General features: G+C 48.7%; 1 protein-coding gene across 1 annotated transcript in view; it reads left to right on the top strand.

Annotated features, from left to right (window-relative positions):
- The window catches only part of LOC107113208 (unconventional myosin-X-like), a 124573-nt gene that overhangs the window by 19429 nt on the left and 86005 nt on the right, over window positions 1-19139 (top strand). The window contains 7 exon segments of the mRNA XM_015414503.1: window positions 1008-1195; window positions 1351-1485; window positions 2382-2506; window positions 2857-2870; window positions 4180-4264; window positions 4855-4958; window positions 17702-17831. Coding sequence (XP_015269989.1) covers window positions 1008-1195; window positions 1351-1485; window positions 2382-2506; window positions 2857-2870; window positions 4180-4264; window positions 4855-4958; window positions 17702-17831 — 781 coding nt within the window.

Raw genomic sequence — 19139 nt, 5'->3', positions numbered from 1 at the left:
GTTGGCTCAGTCTAAGCCATCCAGCCACGGCTTGTAGCGCCTGGTCCAGATCTTCCAGCCCAGAGTCTGACCAGCCGCCCAACGACAGATAGAGCTGGTACTGGTGACAGCCCAGTCCATGTCTCTGGACAATCTGGGCTAGGGGGCTCATGTAGATGTTAAATAACATTGCGGATAGTACCGCCCCTTGAGGCACTCCGCAAGTCAGCAGATGCCTTCCTAATTCACTTGCCCATTTTTCCATGTGTGAATGTCTTTCTTTGGATTGGGATGAATAAATTCTTATTAATCTGTTTTAGTTATTCTAATAGCTGGTTTCCAGTTTAAATAGTATTAGTCTTTATATTTTTTCAGTGCTTTGTTCAGGGTGATATTTATTCTTTTTTTGTTATGGCCAATGCAAATATATTTACATACTTGCCCGTGGTTCTTGGAGATCACTGATTTATTGCTTAATCTCTGCACAAGCACAGCAGGTATCAGAAAGATCCTAAGCAATATGTATACATCTACATGCCAGCACCAGCAGTCATCAGGAATGTGCAGTACTTGTGTGGAGGTCTTGCATGTGGTGGGGCCAACAGATGAAGTAAAATGCTGTGGAATGTTCTGTTCACATAAAGGAGTGGGGTTCTTGATGGCTAGCCTCCAAGTGGGGCTTTGATATGTAAACTGCCTCTCATTCCACAGTCTCACAGCAGCTAGAGGGTCTCACAGCAGCTAGAGGAACCACAGTTTCACAGCAGCTAGAGGGTCTGTACCAATCCTCCTGGGTGGGATCTGGGATCTGCTTTCTTGCCAATACCTGTTGTGCTTCAGCATCCATCCCAGTCTCTGCAATTACCTTCTTACCTCTGGCTTCTAGCCCCTACTGCCATAGATCTAGGTTCTTTGGTTTGAGCTTGCATGTTGATTTCATACACACCCTTTCCTTCTGGCAAACCAGGTTTCAGGGTGGACAAAAACTGCTTGCTTGTCTCACTGTGCTTCCTCTTATTTTCCCCCAGACAAATATTGGTTCCATCTTGATCTCTGTGAACCCTTATAAGCCCATCAGCGGCCTGTACGATGTGGCTACCATTGACCTGTACCGACATCACTGCCTGGGTGAGCTGCCACCCCATATCTTTGCCACAGCCAGTGAGTGCTACAGCTGCCTGTGGAGGCGCCATGACAGCCAGTGTATCCTCATCAGGTGAGGGGGGGGGGAACCTTGCCGAGGCCCTCTATCCCAGCAGCCGGATTGCCTCTGCTAGGAGCTATCTGTACTGTACATATCCATCCTCTCAGACCTACCGTTGAGGACCACTTGGGTTGGTCCTTTCCTGAAGACTTTGTGTCTGTTCACAGTGGAGAAAGTGGAGCTGGAAAGACAGAGAGCACCAAGTTGCTGATGAAGTTCCTGTCAGCCATGAGCCAGACCTCACTGGGTAGCCCCGTGTCAGAGAAGAGCACGCATGTGGAGGAGGCCATCATGGAGAGCAGGTGCACGTGGCATGAGTGTGTGTCCTGGAGGTGTTGCTCCACAGGAGAACTACACCGTGTGCTGATGGCTGTATTGGCATTCCAGCCTCCTGGTTGAATTGTGGTATATGGACTTGAGATGTAAACTGTATTGTATATGAAGCAGGTAGGGCAGGTACCGTACCCTGAGATACTGCTGCATTCAGTGTGGGAAATCCCACCTCTGTGGATTGCACAGATTTCAGTGGCTTCTCCCAGGATTTCTTCCAGCTATATATACTGCAGGCTTTAGAGGGGCTGAAACAGAAAACCAGACAGCCACAAACAAGATCTGTTTAGATCACAGCAAGAGGCTGTTGGTCTCACAAGAGGGTTATCCAAAAACCTAATACTAGAAACAGTGCACTCCTAAACTAGAGCTACACCTTTCTAAAGCCATAGAAATGAATGGACTTAGAAGTATGTAAATGTTTAGGACTGCACTGTATGCTACTTATGTTCCCCCATCTGTTTGCCTGGGAATGCTACTGTAAGCAGGGTTACTTGGTGCAGAATTCTACAGACGTAAAAGCTGAATTGCACCACCTCTCTGAATGCTGATCATTTAGACAATTAGCATGTGTTTCTTTCTGGTTCTACTGCTGCTGGTTCTGGTGCATGGTTGGGGGTGAAGAAGCCTTCCTACGCATTGGCTTCTGAGGCATCAGGCATTGCCTGCATACCCTTGGGCCTATCATTATTGCCTGAAGGGTTAAATTCTTGTCTATAAAACTTGAAAGCCTGTATTCTTAAGACCTGAAGTGTACCCTTTTCTAATAACAAATCCAAGGCTTCCGCGTAGTTTTAGAATACATGCAGACTTGCCCTAATGTGCCTCTCAAGTGTCACAACTAAACTTTGTTTTTTTCCCTCCCTAGCCCTGTCCTGGAGGCTTTTGGAAATGCCAAGACTGTCTATAACAACAACTCAAGTCGCTTTGGCAAATTCATCCAGCTGCATTTTTCCCAGCATGGACACATCCAGGGAGGAAGAGTCACTGACTGTATCCTTCGGTTTGGTTACTACAGCCCTAATCCCCAGCAGCATACACCCCCAAAACTGCTGGGGTCAAGGTAGGATAGGTGAGCTGGGTGTGCTGCTTGCGACTCATTCAGCAGGGGATGGCCATTATGTTGCCACAAGGGGATGGTCACCCAACCCTCCATCCCGTTCCTTAGGCCTCTATTCCAGAAAATGGTAGTTCATTAGGCCTCTAGAATCCAGGAATGAAACATCACACTGGCCCACAACATTTGGAGATGGCAGCACTGAAAGGCATTCTGTGGCTGAATCCCCCTTTCAGCGTGTGAGAGGCTCTCCTTAGTATCACTTCCTCCTTAATTTGTTGCTCAGATTTGTTAGAGAAGGTAAGTAAAATTCACTTGTGTCCTCCCTCTCCTTTCCCACGTCTTCAGCTCTCTGTATCCCCTATTTTTGTAATCGCAGCAACTGGGTGGAACGGCACTGTCTTTAGTATCACATGGCATCAGCACTGCTGAGTGCAACGGCCAGTGGAGCCTGGGCTACAGTTTTGCTTCAGTTTGTTCCATTTCACTGTAGACCTGTATGGGATGTGGGCAGTAAAGGTCTAAAGGGAAATGGAGCAAAGTGGACATTATTTGAGGGGTGTGTGTGGCTATTTTCATGTGTCTGACCAATCACATGCACTTTCCTGGTTTGCATGCTCACCATTTTTATTTCACTCAATAAATGCTGGGGGAGGGGGGTTGCAATCTGAACTAGTGCACTGACATTGCACCCCTACACCTTCCATGCATTTTATGCAGAGTTTAAAAATAAGGTTTGTGTTTCCCCTGAGATCATGGAGTGTCCGGGTTCTGAGTCTGCAAAGCAGTTAGAATTTTAGCTTCTGCTAACAGAACAAATCAACACAGCATCCAGGCAAATGAGTAGAGAGATGCAACGGTGCTAAATTCAACAAAAAGGAGAGAAACTTGCAGCGGGGAAGGAGCTGTGGCAGGAAAATGGCCATCAAAAGCAAGAGCTCCATTCTCATGGATTGTATGAAATGCATGCGGTTTTAGTAAGTGGCATGATTCGGTACAAGAAAATCAAGAAGATGGATGTAAACACTGTCGGATCATGAGTGGTGTTGTAGACTGCACTCTCCTTTTTCATTCTCTTTCCACAAGCCATGCAAAACTGAATTATTCACAAGGGCTTTTCTGCACAGGTAATAGGGTTGCGGTGGTTTACAGACTTGCTTGGATAAATGATATGGGACTGTAGTTTATACTGCTGTGTATAGCTTATTGTAAGTAGGAGCCTATTGTGCAGTTTTTGCACTGTTTAATGTTAACGCATTAATACTTATGCAATGCTTCCGTTCTTTCTGGTTGGTTCCAGACTTTTACAATACTAAGGCCTTGATTACTGAATGACCCATTTTGTTGATTGTACTGACTCAGTATGTATAATCTGCCTTGAGACCCAGTGAGAAAGGTGGACCCGAAATAACATAAATTGAATTCTTTTAAAAAATGAATATAAGCAGCAGAGCTTAGAATACTGCTTGCATTTCATTGCCTGGATAGGGGACAAGGTGCTGAGCACCTGCGCTCTTTCTCCTTCAGAGCAGGCCTAAGTATCTGTGACTCTCTCCTGGCTGGTTGTGGGCTTGGTTGTCAGTTGCCCTTTATTCTTTTTTAATTTCAGAACAGAGTTGTTCATCAGAACCCGGGAGAACATAATTATCATATCTTCTATGCCTTGCTAGCTGGTGTCTCTGGGGAACAGAAAGGTAATGGAATTTCCTGAAGTAGTTCTCTCCTTGCCCACACTAGCAAAAATGCCCCACATAAAAATGGCGAATAGGCTGATTTCCCAGAATTCAAAGGGACTTGGGCCCAAACTGCATGTTACGTTAGTGATTCCTACTTGGATCCCTCTCTGTGTCGTTTAGCCTTAAAAAACAGCTGAAGGGGGGGGGATTTGGGTAAGGGCTAGGGAAGAAGTGTTGCTCTTTCCCCCTGTGCCCTTTCTTCAGTTGAAACCAGCCCATTTCTCAGGGCTACTGTTTCATTTTATGCATCTTGTGTGTTCCATTTGGCTTACCCTCACCACCAGCAGACAGCGTTTTTCTGAGATTCTTAGTAGTCTGTTAGAGTTCCTTCCCACATCTTCATAATCATTAGCTTATACTGGTAAATCCACCCACCCCAGGTTCTTGGTCCCACAGCGTCTTGTCCCAATTTTGGGGAAACGTTTCATTGATTCAGTTCTGGTGGCTTCTTCTTGAGTGTCTGTGACTCATGTTTCTCCTTTCTCTCTGTTTGTGTTCCTCTTAATCCAATGGGTCCATTTCTACCTTTGGGTACTGCCTTCCTACAGAAGCCCTAAGCCTGCTGGAGCCCAAGAGCTATCATTACCTGAATCAATCTGACTGTGAAATTAATGAAAACTTGGATGACAAAGAGATGTTCAGCAATGTCACGGTGAGTCATGTGGCCATTTAATATATTCACTCATTTTTATTTAACATATTTATATGCCCACCTTTCTCCTTCAGTGGGGGATAAGTCCTCCAGGAACCGGTTAGGGCACGCCTCCGCTCGCTTGATAGGCTATGCAGATTTCTTTTGTTCCGTGGCTCCTATTGGAGGGACCAAGGCTGACCTCTCCAGTTCCTACATAGCCCTGTGCTCGGTAGGTCATCTGGAGCTCCAGCTCCAAGCCAGGGCACTTACAAAAAACCCAAAAAACAAAAAGACTGAAGAAGGAAAGGAGAACTTAAAAAAACAGTCAGCCTCTCCTTTGCTTCAGGCTGTGGAGGAGAAAGAGGATCCCTGAAGGGGTGAGAACAGTCGGACAGGAGTTGCCCAAGGAAAAAAAGAAGAGGAAACGGCGCCCTCCACCACCTGAGGCTTCGGGTGAAGGCGTAATGGCCACGGTGGACGCCTCCATGGAGCAATAGCTCCTTACCTCCAAGGCTTCGGGGTCAGCGAGCAGTAGGCTTGGCAGACCAGGAGTGCAACAAATGGGCAGGTGTCCCATGGAGGCTCCAGCAGTGCGGGATCAGAGGAGCACGCGGAGCCGGCACACCCCCACACACACACACAACACGTGGCCCAGGAAGATGGTGGCACAGAGGCCGGAGGCGTCAGGCGGGTTGAGCAGTCAAAGCACGTGGGCTCCTGCTCCCCCCGCGCCCGAAGAAGGCGGCAGCAAAACCAGCTGGCAGGGCAGCCAGCAGCCACAGAGCGAAGAATCGGCGTGGGAAGCAGAAGGGGCCGGCGAGCCCCCACGGTGAACTCATTCAGATGGGGAGGCCCGGGAGAGCAGCCCTGCAGATGCAGCCGGCCCGATCCAAGGGCACAGCTTAGGCCCCTGGGCAGGCATTGGGGCGGCAGGACCATGGGGGCAGGCGGGCCCCTTACAGCCGTAATTTCTGCACCACCCTCAGCCGGCACAGGGCCCTAGCGGCATGGCACAGGCGGGCCCCTTGAAGCCTCAGTTCCCTAACTAGCTTCAGCCGGCACAGGGCCCAGGTGGCATGGCCTCAGGCCCACTCATACCTGCACCTTTCCAGCCTGGTCCTGCCTGGATGTGGCCTTTACTAGGGGGTCCTTGGGCAACCCCTCGATGGATACATGGTGCAGGGAGCCAGGGGGACGGGGTGGCAGCCCCGGGGCAGCCCCCAGCAAGGCATTCAAGCCTGGAGTCCAGGGGAAGGTCATCCTCAAAGGGCTCCAGGGGAAGGAGAAGGAAGAGGCGCCATTCTTCCTCGGATTCCAGACCCTCATCAGACTCTAGGTTTCCAGCCGTTTCGAAGAGGACAGCCACTCTCAAGCCAGGGCACTGGGACAGCTGATTAGGAGAGAAACCCCCAGAAGAGGGCACCTCTCAAGCTGTAGTTCTGATCAGGCAGAGATTGCTTCCACCATCACTTCGTTGGGTGGTCATACAGAGAAAGAAGAAGGGGAATGGTCAGGGGATGAGACCGAGATAAAACCTACTTCATCCAGGTTATTCCAGGTTGAGCATTTCCAAAGACTGTTAACCAAGGTCATCTCCACACTGAACTACCAGATGGAGGTGACGGAGAAGCCTAGATCATCGGCGTCCGCAAACCTTGACCCCAGAGCCTTCAAAAAGCCAGTCAGGGTGGAGACCTTCTCACCGTTCCCTGATTTCTTTGACGACATCCATGGAATGGATGACGACATCATGAAAGCAGAATCGGCCATTCCTGGGGGGGGGGGGATTCCCTGTTGTCTATTGCAAAATGCCTGTACTCCTTACCAGAGGAGACCATAGAAGATCTAAAGGTGCCGCTGATCGACGCTCCACTGGTGGCTCTGCATTCAGACGCAGTGCTGCCCAAGGATGGAGAGAATGCATTGAAGGACGCCATGGACAGGAAAGAATGAGACAGCATTGAAGAAGGCTGTCAGGTTCTATAGTCAGATCACACCACACAGCGCTTCAGTGTCAGAATCCACAGCCAACAACGTAGTACACGCCTTCAGGAAAGGTAATACTTTATTGAAGAGCTATAGATGCATTAACATAGGCACTGTTAAGAATGGCGGCTGCCCATGGGGCGTAATAGGATATAGGGCATTCATATGCATCCCCCCCCCCACTGCCTTGGCCAATTGGCTGCCCTCCCGCGCACGGAAGAAAGAGCTTTGGCCGTTTAGCACTGAAGCTGAGAACCAAACTCTCTCCCACGGTCCTTGAGAAAGCCAGACATCAACATCACCACCTGCAGAACTTTAGAGATAAGCGTTGCCGCAGCAAAGAAGCACAGAAGTAATGCACAAGCAATTAGAACACAACCAACCTCCCCACCCCCATGGCAGCATAGCTGACATTCATAAGAAGTATTCTGTTTATTGGTAGTTCATAACTATGACACTTGAACGGTTTTTGTCAGAAATGGCCCAAAGCAGCAGGGCACCCAAAGTTATAGTAGTTTCAAAGCACCCCCATTACAAGCATAAGCCAATAAGCATTGTGCGTGGTCCCACACGTGCGGGAGAAAAGTGAGCCGTTCATTCTCAGCAGTTCAGGAGCAGCTGGAAGCCCAAGGTCAAAAAAGCATACACAGATAACAACCCAGACAGTAGACATCGTTAGGAGGATCACTCCCCACACATTCCAAAGTGTTAACTGACATCCTGCCCCCCTAAAACCCTTCCCCCCGATTTCTGTGGGGAAAGAAGATGGAACTCACGCAAAAGCTGAGGGACTTTGATGTGACCCACCTCCACCCATTCACGATGTTGAGGTCCAAAATGTGCCTCCAGCCCATCTCGAGGTCCAAAGCAGCAGGGCACCCAAAGTTATAGTAAAGCACCCCCATTACAAGCATAAGCCAATAAGCATTGTGCATGGTCCCACACGCGCGGAAGAAAAGTGAGCCGTTCATTCTCAGCAGATCAGGAGCAGCTGGAAGCCCAAGGTCAAAAAAGCATACACAGATAACAACCCAGACAGTAGATATCGTTAGTATACCAGGAAGGAGGATCACTCCCCACACATTCCAAAGACATGGCAGTGTTAACTGACAAAGGCCCATGAAGCCATGTCTCTGGCGATATGCTCCACAGCAGCTCTAACTTCACTAGAGCCATCGTCATATGGGCTGATACCCTCCTGCAGACACCAGAAGTTTCACCTCTGGACCTAAAATGGTCCATATTCAAGATGGAGAGCGGCGGAGTTTGCCTTGGATGCGTCTCAGGACAACATACAGTTCTGCGCCAGAGTGCAGGCAGCAAACATCATTATTCGCCAGAACATTTGGCTCAACCATTGGAAGGTTGACACATTATCGAAGAGTAATTGAGCCACCGAAAAGTTCTCCGGCAGGCTCCTATTCGGAGAATCAAATCTCAACAAGGTACTGGTGGAAACAAGGGAGAAAAAGAAGGCAATGCTGTCATCCTCCTACCATCGAGAGAGAGACTTGGAGCACAGGTCTAATCACTCCTTTCGTGGCTTCCACAACTCAGGTTGAGGACGAGAAGGAAGGGACTACAAGACTTACAGACCCTTCAAGCATGGTGCCCGATCCAACGCCAAGCAAGCACCATCATTCAGAAGCGACAAGGGCACCCATCTTAAAAAACAGGCCACATGATTATCACATAGGAGGCTGGCTCCAGGCCTTCAAAGATGTCTGGAGCCTATTCACAGGAGACCAATGGGTATGGTTCATCATCTCACGAGGCTACAGGATAGAGGTCATGGGCACACTGCTTCAGAGCTTCAGAACCTCACTATCCCCAAAACAAACGGCCAGACTACTTCAATTGCAAAAGGCTATCCTGCTCTTGAGGGACATAGGTGCCATAGAAGAAGTCCCCAAAGACCAGCATTTCAAGGGTTTGTACTCCGTCCTCTTCGTGGTTCCAAAGAAGTCAGGGGACTGGAGGGAAGTTCTGAACCTGCGAGGCCTCAACAGATGGGTCAGAAAAAGAAAATTCCAGATGGAATCACTACATCACATGTTGCAAATCCTGCCACAAGGGGACTTCCTGACCTCCATGGACCTCAAGGAGGCGTATTTGCACATCCCGGTGCACCCAGACTCCAAACAATTCCTGTGCTTCTGTTTCCAGGAACAGCATTCCCAGTACAAGGCCTTGCCCTTTGGCCTTTCATCGGCACCCAGAGTCTTTACCAAGGTCATGGTTACTCTGGTGGCATCTCTGCGTCTGGAGGGGATTCACCTATACTCGTATTTAGATGGTGTCCTGATACGGGCAGAGGACTACCAGACAGCATTGTACAATACACAGAGAGCGGCAGACGTACTGTGTGCCCATGGATTCCTCATCAACGGGGAAAAGAGCAATGTCACCCCCTCTCAAGATCTAGTGCACCTGGGAGCCAGGCTGAACACAAAGCAGGCCACGGTCTCCTTACCAGAGGAGAAGCGGCAAAAGATCCAGGCCTTGGTACAGAGCATCAGGTCCAAGAAAACAGCAGACCTGGTGTGCCTGGCAGCCCTGCAGGGCCTGATGATTTCAATGATAGACTTGGTCCCATGGGCTTGGCTCCATGCCAGAGCCTTACAGTGGGCTCTTCTCCCGTTCCAAAAGGATATCTCTTGGAAAAAACACCTCCCAGTAGAAATGATGGAAGGATTCATGAGGAAGCTAGAATGGTGGTCTACTCAATCGAACCTGAGCAAGGCCATCACTTTCCTGCACCATCATCATGTCATGATCACAACGGACACGAGCAAGAGGGGCTGGGGTGCCCACTGCAGGCATCTCCTGGCACAGGGCAGATGGTCGGCAGCGGAGGTGGCTTACAGTATCAACTGTTGGACCTGCTGGCAAACTCAACCACCAGGTCGAGAGGTTCCTGTCCGGATACCAAGACCCAGCAGTGGAAGGAGTCGACGCATTGTCCCACCAGTGGCCAGATGATCTCCTGCCTTTCCTGCCACAGCTCTCATAGGGAGGACACTCAACAAAATCAGAAGGGTCAAGGCAGAAGTTGTATTCGTTGCCCCTCACTGGCCCAAAAGGCCATGGTTCTTGGATCTGGTGCAAATGTCCTCAGCAAGGCCATGGCCACTACCACAGAGACAGGACCTCCTACGCCAAGGGCCCGTCCTCCACCCAGATCCAGCGTGGTTACAGCTGACTGCATGGAAATTGAACGTGTGCAGTTAGGAGCTCTAGGTTTTCCCAGAGATGTTGTGGATGTTATGTTGCAGGCAAGGAGGCCATCAACACACCGCATCTACAGTCACACGTGGAGGATGTTTTCCAAATGGGTATACAGCCACTGCGAGCCACAGACAAGGAAGTGGTACTTATCCTGTCCGAAGGATTGAAGATGGGCTTTAGGCCAAACACACTGAAACAACAGGTAGTGGCCATCCAAGCATGCCTTGGGCACCGGGGACAGGGGAACATGTCTACCAGCAAGCATGGGAGCAAGCCAACTGGCTCCTCTGGTCAGACACAGGTTCCCAACTTGGAACAAGGTGCTACGCGCATTGACCAAACCACCATTCGAGCGGCAGAGCTCTGTCTCTTGTCTTGGGAGGTGGCTTTCCTCGTGGCAGTGACCTCAGCCCGGAGGGTGTCCAAACTGGCAGCGCTTTTGGCTAGAAAGGCACTTTGCATATTCCAGAAGGAATTGGTATCCCTGAGGATGGACCCATCTTTCTTTCCCAAGGTAAATTCCGCCTTCCACATCAACCAGCCAATTAACATTGCCTTCATTCTGCCCCAATCCAAAGCACCCTAAAGGAAAAACTTGTCACAAACTGGATGTTCAGTGAGCTCTCCACATATACCTAGAGAGGAGGACAGCCCCCTTTCGAAGGTCAGATGCGCTGTTTGTATCATACGGTGCCCCGAACCCAGTGAAGAAGGCTTTGAAGGCCACTGTGGCCTACTGGATTCAGCCATGTATAGCCAAGGCCTATGAGGTGCAAGGACTTGCTCTGCCAGGCCAGGTGACAGCGCACTCCACGAGAGCGGCAGCAGCAGCTTTTCCCACGCGAGTGGAAGAAATATGCAGAGCGGCTACCTGGGCCTCCCTTTTCCACATTTGTAAGACACTACAGAATAGATCAGGCTGCCTCCGCTGAGGCCGCCTTTGGCTGATGAGTCTTACAAACGGTATTGGAAGTATAACAAAGAGAGAGAGAGAGAGAGAGAGAGAGAGAGAGAGAGAGAGAGAGAGAGAGAGATGACCCACCCAAAGGTACAGCTTGGGTACAGCTAACCAGTTTCTGGATGACTTCCCCCCGCTGAAGGAGAATGGTACATTGGACCTACCTGAAGTTTCTTTCTCTTCAGTGGGGGAGAAGTCATCCACATCCCACCCGGGAAGAAGTACTAAAATGCCAGACAAGGGTGGCGCATAGAGAAAGCAGTGCAGATCAGAATGGCAAGAGAGAAGGAAGACGCACAGAGAACAAGTGCAGAGATCGAACAGGGCTTGGACAGAACTGGAGAGGTCAGCCTCCGTCCCTCCAATAGGAGCCACGCAACAAAAGAAATTTGCATAGCCTATCGAGCGAGCAGAGGCGTCACCTAACCACTTCCTGGAGGACTTCTCCCCCACTGAAGAAAAAGAACCTTCAGGTAGGTCCAGTGTACCATTCTCCAGAACCCCTCAGAACTCAAGACAATTGTTGTTGTTGTTGTTTTAAAGAAAGATACATAGCATAGTGGGTTAAGTGTTCAAATCTCCACTCTGCCATGTATCTTGGTTTATTACCTCGGGCCAGTGGTGCTCTCTTTAAGCCAAACGTACCTCACAGGGTTGTTGTGAGGATAAAATGGAGGAGGGGAGAATGATGCTCACTGCCACAAGGTCCTCGGAGGAAGGGTGAGATAAAAATGTACTACATAATAAGACTATGGAACAAAGGGGGAGGGGGCTGTGGCTCAGTGCATGGCATGCAGAAGGTCCCAAGTTCAATCCCCGGCGTCTCCAGGTAAAAGGATCAAGTGGCAGGTGACGTGAAAGGCCCTAACCTGAGACCCTGGAGAGCTGCTGCCAGTCTGAGTTCAGTACTGACCTTGACGGACCAGTGGCCTTACTCTGTATACTACAACAAACAAGACCACGGTGTAATGTAACCAGCAAAACAATAAATCACCGTGTGTAAATATACAATATAAGCAGATATTTATATATAATGCTTTTAGAAATCAGTTGTCAGCAAGATTACAACTATAACATCATACAATGCGATCTTAGGCTTGGCAGTACATATGAAACACTACAGTATAGTCTCAGACAAACAACGGATTTCTAGTATAAGTCCGTTTACGAATCCTTCTTCAGGTTTGTCGTCTGTATTCTTATCTTCAATAGAATAAAGTGCTGCAAGCATTATTTCACAGTGTAAATTCTTATACAGTTCTCAAGGGCGAGAGCTGGACAGATGTGGTTTGCCGTTGCCTGCCTCTGCGTGGCGACTCTGGACTTCCTTGATGGCCTCCCGTCCAGGTCCTAGCAAGGACCCAACCCTGCTCGGCTTCTGAGCTCTGATGAGATCAGGCTAGCCTGGGCCGTCCACATCAGGGCAACTGTGTGCTTTTCCCCCTTTTGCCGCCAAGTCACAGCTGGCTTCTGGCAACCCCAGTGGGGTTTTCGAGGCAATGGACGTTCAGAGGGGATGTGCCCAATGCCTGGCCCTGCATCAGAACACAGGACTTCCCTGGTGGTCTCCCGTCCTAACACTGACCGAGGCCGACCCTGTGTCAGGTCCCCCCAGCGACAACGAAGTACACGCTTGTAGAAAGGTTTTACTTCTATTGAAGCTAAAGGTGCATTGACAGGAACACTGTTAGGAATAACTTGCAACCAAAGAGCATGTCAAGATATAGTACATTCAAATCACCAAGACCCAATTGCGGGACTTCCCGTGCGCGCCATTAGGCTTGAGAACTAACTGTACTAATAAGCATAACAGGTAACGCTTCCCACGACTCATCTGCGGAATAACCCAAGCAATGTCTCCAGCGGCCTTGAGAGATACTTGTTGCTGCGGCAAAGCAATTAAGCGCGCACGGAAAGGAATGTGCGTGAAAGTGAAAGCAGAAACACATTTGGCAGCTTGCTGACACCCTGCTTAGCTTCTGAAATCTGACGAGATCAGGCCAGTCTGGACTATCCAGGTCAGGGAAACTGTGTACTTTAGTGAATGATAATTGGAGGCAATGTCCTCTGAGGTAACTTGGTTTGCAGACCTTTTAAGTGTCTGCCTACTAGTAATGGTCTTTCTGTTCCTACCCCTCCTGTAATCTTGCACTGCCATGTTTGGTCCTTCACTCAAGAAGCACAGGCGGAAGGACATATTTTTGCAGACTAAGGGCACTAATTTGCAAGGCAGAAAAGATAGAGAATTTGGCGTGTGTAGGAGGGGGGAAGGGGGAAAATATAATAACATTTATTATTTATGAAGCAATTTCAAAGCAATGTGCCATACAGTGGATTAATTCAGAGACAGGTGCTCAGACAATAGAATCAGGTAAAAAAAAGGAAGGGAATGGAAGACTATCAACTGACAAGTAAAAGCCTGGAAATGTTAAGTGTTATCTTTTTCCAGTGGCTCTTCCAGATCCAAGAAACATCCAGGTCCAATTCCCACCAAAGAAATGCAGAGAGTTACTTCTGGCCATGGATGTTCAATGTGACTTAAGGGGACAAATCTTGAGTTCAGTTGCTTTATTCTCAGTATAAGCTTTATTCTGGGTATAAGCATGCTCCTACCTGGCCGTTGTCACCAGACCTCAACACTCCTATGCCAACCCAGCAGGAGGTTGGGTTGGAGCCCCTGATGGGCAGAGCACTCTGGACTAATATTAACAAAACCAGAAGTCAAGTTACCCTTGCTCCTAGACCACAATAGTCTGCCACCAGGTTTGCTTTGTCCAGGAATGCAAAGCATAAGCCAACTCTGCTTCCTTTAGGACATTAGACAGAAATCCAAACCCTCTCTAGAGAGTTAGGAGTTCCATACACACACACACACACACACACACAATATTGGTGGGGCCAAAAAGACAACTAGAAAAGCCTTCTGCAAACCCCAGACAGAAATACACTAAATAGGTATGTAACTAAAAAAAAAAAATATTTATGGTGCAAAGCAGTACCAATGTATTTATTTATTTATTATTTTGATTTATACCCTGCCCTCCCCGCAAGCAGGCTCAGGGTGGCTTACAGTAATTGGTACCCTGTACCATAAAAACCATGTACAAAATTTAAACAACTTACAACCACAACATATTAAGCATTAAAAACAGTCCAACAATTAACAATTGAAGTGCTAGTGATGGTACTCTTTGATGGTAATCATTGAATAATTCAGATGGCGTACTAACCATTTTTATCGGCATCGATGATCTTCAGCTTGGTGCGATAATATAACGCAAACCCTCCCCGGGACCAGAGCCAACCCAAAACCACTGATGTTGGTGGTGGTGGGTGAGGAGTGGTGGCTCCTAATTGAAAGCGGTGGAAGAGCTGCATCTTGCAGGCACTGTGGAACTGCAAAAGGTTCCACAGGGCCCTGATCTCTCCCAGACGCTCATCCCACCAGTGTGGAGCCGCCACTGAAAAGGCCCTGGTGGCCACAAGCCTGGCGTCCTTAGGGCCAGGAACGCAGTTGATGTTGTGTTCCTGACCGTAGTGCTCGCTGGGGTATATATGGGGAAAGGAGGTCCCACAGGTATGTCGGATCCTGGCCATATAGGGCTTTAAAGGTCAATACCAGCACCTTGAAGCGGATTTGGTATGCTATTGGCAGCCAATGCAGTGCCTTCAGCACAGGCTGGATGTGCTCCCATTTAGGGAGGCCCATCACCAGCCTGGCCGCAGCGTTCTGCACTAGCTGCAGCCTCCGGATTTGTGACAAGGGCAGCCCCATGTAGAGAGCGTTACAGTAGTCTAGTCTCGAGGTAACCATTGCATGGGTCACTGTAGCCAGGCCGAGGAAGGGAGCCAACTGCCAAATCAGCCGAAGGTGGTAAAAGGCCGACTTAGCAGTGGCTGCTACCTGTGCCTCCATTGTTAAGGAGGCATCCAGGAGCACTCCCAAACTCCTAACCTCTGACGCTGGCACCGATGGTGCCCCACCGAAGGTCGGGAACGGGAATCCCACCCCCGAACTGCTCCGACTCAGGCACAGGACCTCCATCTTCGCCGGATTCAGTCTCAGCCGGCTCAGCCTGAGCCAACCAGCCACGGCTTGTAAAGCCCGGTCTAGATCTTCCGGTCTGGAGTCCGACTGGCCGTCCAACATCAGATAGAGCTGGGTATCATCAGCGTATTGATGGCAACCCAGCCCGTGCCTCCGGGAAATCTGGGCAAGGGGGCGTATATAGTTAAATAAAGTCGGGGACAGCGCTGTCCCTTGAGGCACACCCCATTCCAGTGGGTGTCTCCTGGACTGCTGTTCCCCTAGCGCCACCCTTTGTCCCTGACCCTGGAGAAAGGAAGCAAGCCATTGCAAGGCCAGCCCCTGAATCCCCAACTCGGCAAGGCGGTGGGTCAGCAGCTGATGGTCGACCATGTCAAACGCGGCCAACAGATCTAACGACAGCAGTACTGCCACACCGCCCCAATCCAGATGCCTCTAGAGGTCATCCGTCAGAGCGACCAGCGCTGTCTCTGTCCCGTGTCCCAGGCAGAAGCTGGACTGGAAGGGATCTAATACGGAAGCGTCATCCAGAAAGCCCTGCAACTGTGTCGCCACCGCCCTCTTGATTAATTTGCCCAAATAGGGCAAATTGGAAACCGGCCGATAGTTGGCCAATATGGCCAGATCCAGAGATGGTTTTTTCAGAAGTGGGCGGACCATTGCTTCCTTGAGTGGATCCGGGAATTGCCCCTCAGAAAGGGTACTATGTGAACAGAAAATAAAAAAGGTTTTAATATCTCTAACTAAATTACCAGCACCAGTTATCCATAGCAATTCTTGAAGCATAACAAAGAACACTCACCTTACATCAGTTCAAAAGGCAGACCACAATAATCTCAGTTCATCTAACAGAGTTTCAGGGCTTCCAAATGGCATAATAACAGCACCCTTTAGCATAACCATCGCTTCCTTGAGTGCATCCGGGAATTGCCCCTCAGAGAGGGTACTATGTGAACAGAAAATAAAAAAGGTTTTAATATCTCTAACTAAATTACCAGCACCAGTTATCCACAGCAATTCTTGAAGCACAACAAAGAACACTCACCTTACAGCAGTTCAAAAGGCAGACCACAATAATCTCAGTTCATCTAACAGAGTTTCAGGGCTTCCAAATGGCATAATAATAGCACCTTTTAACACCTTGATGTTTAGTCATGCCGGCCACATGACCACGGAAATGTCTTCGGACAGCGCTGGCTCTTCGGCTTTGAAACGGAGATGAGCACTGCAACCCTAGAGTCGGATTTGACTGGCTTTCGAGCAAGGGAACCTTTACCTTTACTTTAGCATAACCAGCCAAGGCTTTAAAGTTAGACAAAGAAGATAGGAAAAGACTTCATTTTTAACCACTTCTGGGAACACCTGACCATAGGCACTAATTACCAGTTGGATCTAGCAACCAGGTTCACCTGATCCCAATAAACCAGTCAGGGAGTTTGACATTTGTAAATAAAGTATTTGACAGATGTAATTGGAAGCTGAACTAACTGACATTCACATACTGGGAGCCCCAATCACGTTCAGCTGTCCAAGGCCATTCCTTAAAAAAAAAAAAAGTTTTTGGTTTCAGTGCTCGGCAACAAAAGCTAATAGTCTGCAAGTGGCCTTATCTGCACTTCGCAAGCTCAAGAATATGAAACTAAGCACTGGGCTTCTGCAAGGAACAAAACACAAAATGGACAACTAAAAAAAATAAAATAGTCCCTGGTTAGTACATGCACACTCAACACTGCTTTTAACCTAAGGAACATTTTATTGGGAACATTTGGCTGTACAATCTCAGAAGAATATACAGTTGACCAGAGAGAAGTACTACTGGACAGGTGATTTACACTGGAGGCTTCATTTGTATTTTTGTATTTCTTTTCTTTGCCCAGTGGTTAAACTTTGGAACAATTGGTTTCTGGTCTTTATTCCATATATGTATGTATTTTTGCCTATCAGCCAACATGTTCTGTCTGTATTAGACCTCTGAGGAAGGCCTGTAAAGGCCGAAACGCGTTAGGTCTATCTTATTAGGCCTTGTATGTTTTTATATTTGTATATGAGGTAGGAATGGGCTCTTGTTTGTTATTTTAATTTATGTTGAATAAATACATGTATATTTTTGTATGTTTTATAATTAGATTTTTAGAGTTGGCCCTCTTCTATTCTTGACTAACCTTTTTAAGTTCTGAATTCTAGGTTTAGGTTCAGTCTTTCCCCCCTTTTTTCTTCTTTGTCCTGAGTGGTTTTTTCATGACATCAGAATAGGACCTAGGAGAAGGAAAGGGAGATGTGGCTTTCAAGGTGTTTCTGTCCATTCCATTTGACTGAACCAGAACTCATGAGAACTGTGTAACTCAGTCCAAAGTGTGCCTCTGCAGTAGCAAATTCCACAGAATTCAGTAGGGTTATATGCCAAAATTCATGAGTTCTGGATTGCCTCTTGAAACAGCAAGATCCTGGTGTCTGTGTTGGGAAGGAGGGGGAGTAGTTAACACTAGATATTAGTTTCTTCCTAGAGGTATGGATAACATGCTTTAAATGTGTTTTGAGCAGACTGCTCTTGAGGTGATGGGATTCAGTTCTGAAGAGATCCGGGACATTTTCAAACTTCTGTCTGGCATTCTGCAGCTTGGAAACATTGAGTTCATGACAGCTGGAGGAGCTCAGATTACAACAAAAACTGGTATGTGATTCTCTCCTGTGAATGGCCCCTGGCTTTCCCTCGTAATGTACTTCTTACTTCTTGAGATCCACTCATGGCACAGGGCTCACAGAGGGGGCTTCCCTACATTCGCTTCCTACTGCTCTCAAACTTTTGTTCATGAGGGTCAGTGGACCCTCAAAGACAGCATATAGAGCAAGATTGGGGTGGGATTGAAGAGTGGGGCCCCGGTCACACGAGAGGTTTTGGGCCAAGAGAGGGCCGGATTGGGGGCGCAGCAAACGGGCGCGATCCCACCACAACATCTGGGAAGTGTTGCGCGCCCGCTCCCGATCCGGCCCTTCTGCCGAAAACCCCACAGCAAAAAGGAACCACCTACCGAGGTGGTTCATCCGGAAAGTTCGCATCACGGCCGGCCATGGGATCGCCGGTGCGTCCTTCCGTCGACGCATCCCCGGCTCCTGCCTGAACTGCGCATGCTCACACATGCACAGTTCAGCAGTCTCCCCCCCCCGACCGTGTCTTCCTCCCCGGCATCTGATCATGCCGGGGAGCAATGGCGCCGCAGCTCAGGGGATCCGTGGGATCCCGCCGCGGCGTCTCTATTTTGGTGCGGCTCAAATTAGCCGCACTTTGGCTGGTGTTTTTCCTGCCGTGTGGCAGGGACCTGGGAGAGGAGAATTGGTGGAAATCATACTCCCCTCCCCCCAAAATGGAAACTCTCTCCATCATTGCAAACAAGGGTCAAACTGCAAGTTGGTACTCTTAGTTCTGCAGGGCTCTCCCACAAGTTTTGCTGCCTTCATGCCATGGTTCACAGGGGAATAGTGATGCTGGGATATACTCACATTTTCTTCTTGAAAGACAGAAGACAGGTCCCAGGTTCTTTCCAGTGTGGTCTCTGGGTGTGTGAAGCTTTCCAAATTCATAGGTGACCTGGCTTAAAATATTCCAGTTTAGTTGTCGTGTTGGCAGACATGGTTGCATGACCTAAATGGAACTGCACTTTTGTTCCTTTGGGTGCAGGCGTATTCTTTGCAAGTGTCTTGTGTTAACTTATGAGGCATTCTGGCACGGGGGTGGGGAAGGGATTACATCTCCATGTGCCTGGCTTGCCAGAAGTGGCTTGATGTGACCTTGTTATCACCCGCAATGGAGCCTGTGGTGGAATAATCACAGCAGAGCTGTCATCCCATGCAAGTAAGGTCTCTCCAGCCTAATATTCAATCTTGGATGCTGTCTACTATTGGCTTCTCCAGAGGGGGGGAAATCTGCCTCTCTGTGAAAATATCCACCTCTTGTCCATCATTCCCATTCTCAGAAGATAAA

Source organism: Gekko japonicus, unplaced genomic scaffold (genome assembly GCF_001447785.1).
Source record: "Gekko japonicus isolate JY-2015 unplaced genomic scaffold, Gekko_japonicus_V1.1 scaffold446, whole genome shotgun sequence".
Classification (NCBI taxonomy): domain Eukaryota; kingdom Metazoa; phylum Chordata; class Lepidosauria; order Squamata; family Gekkonidae; genus Gekko; species Gekko japonicus.
Note: the sequence above shows the minus strand (reverse complement) of the source record. Positions and strands in the feature narration are given on the sequence as shown.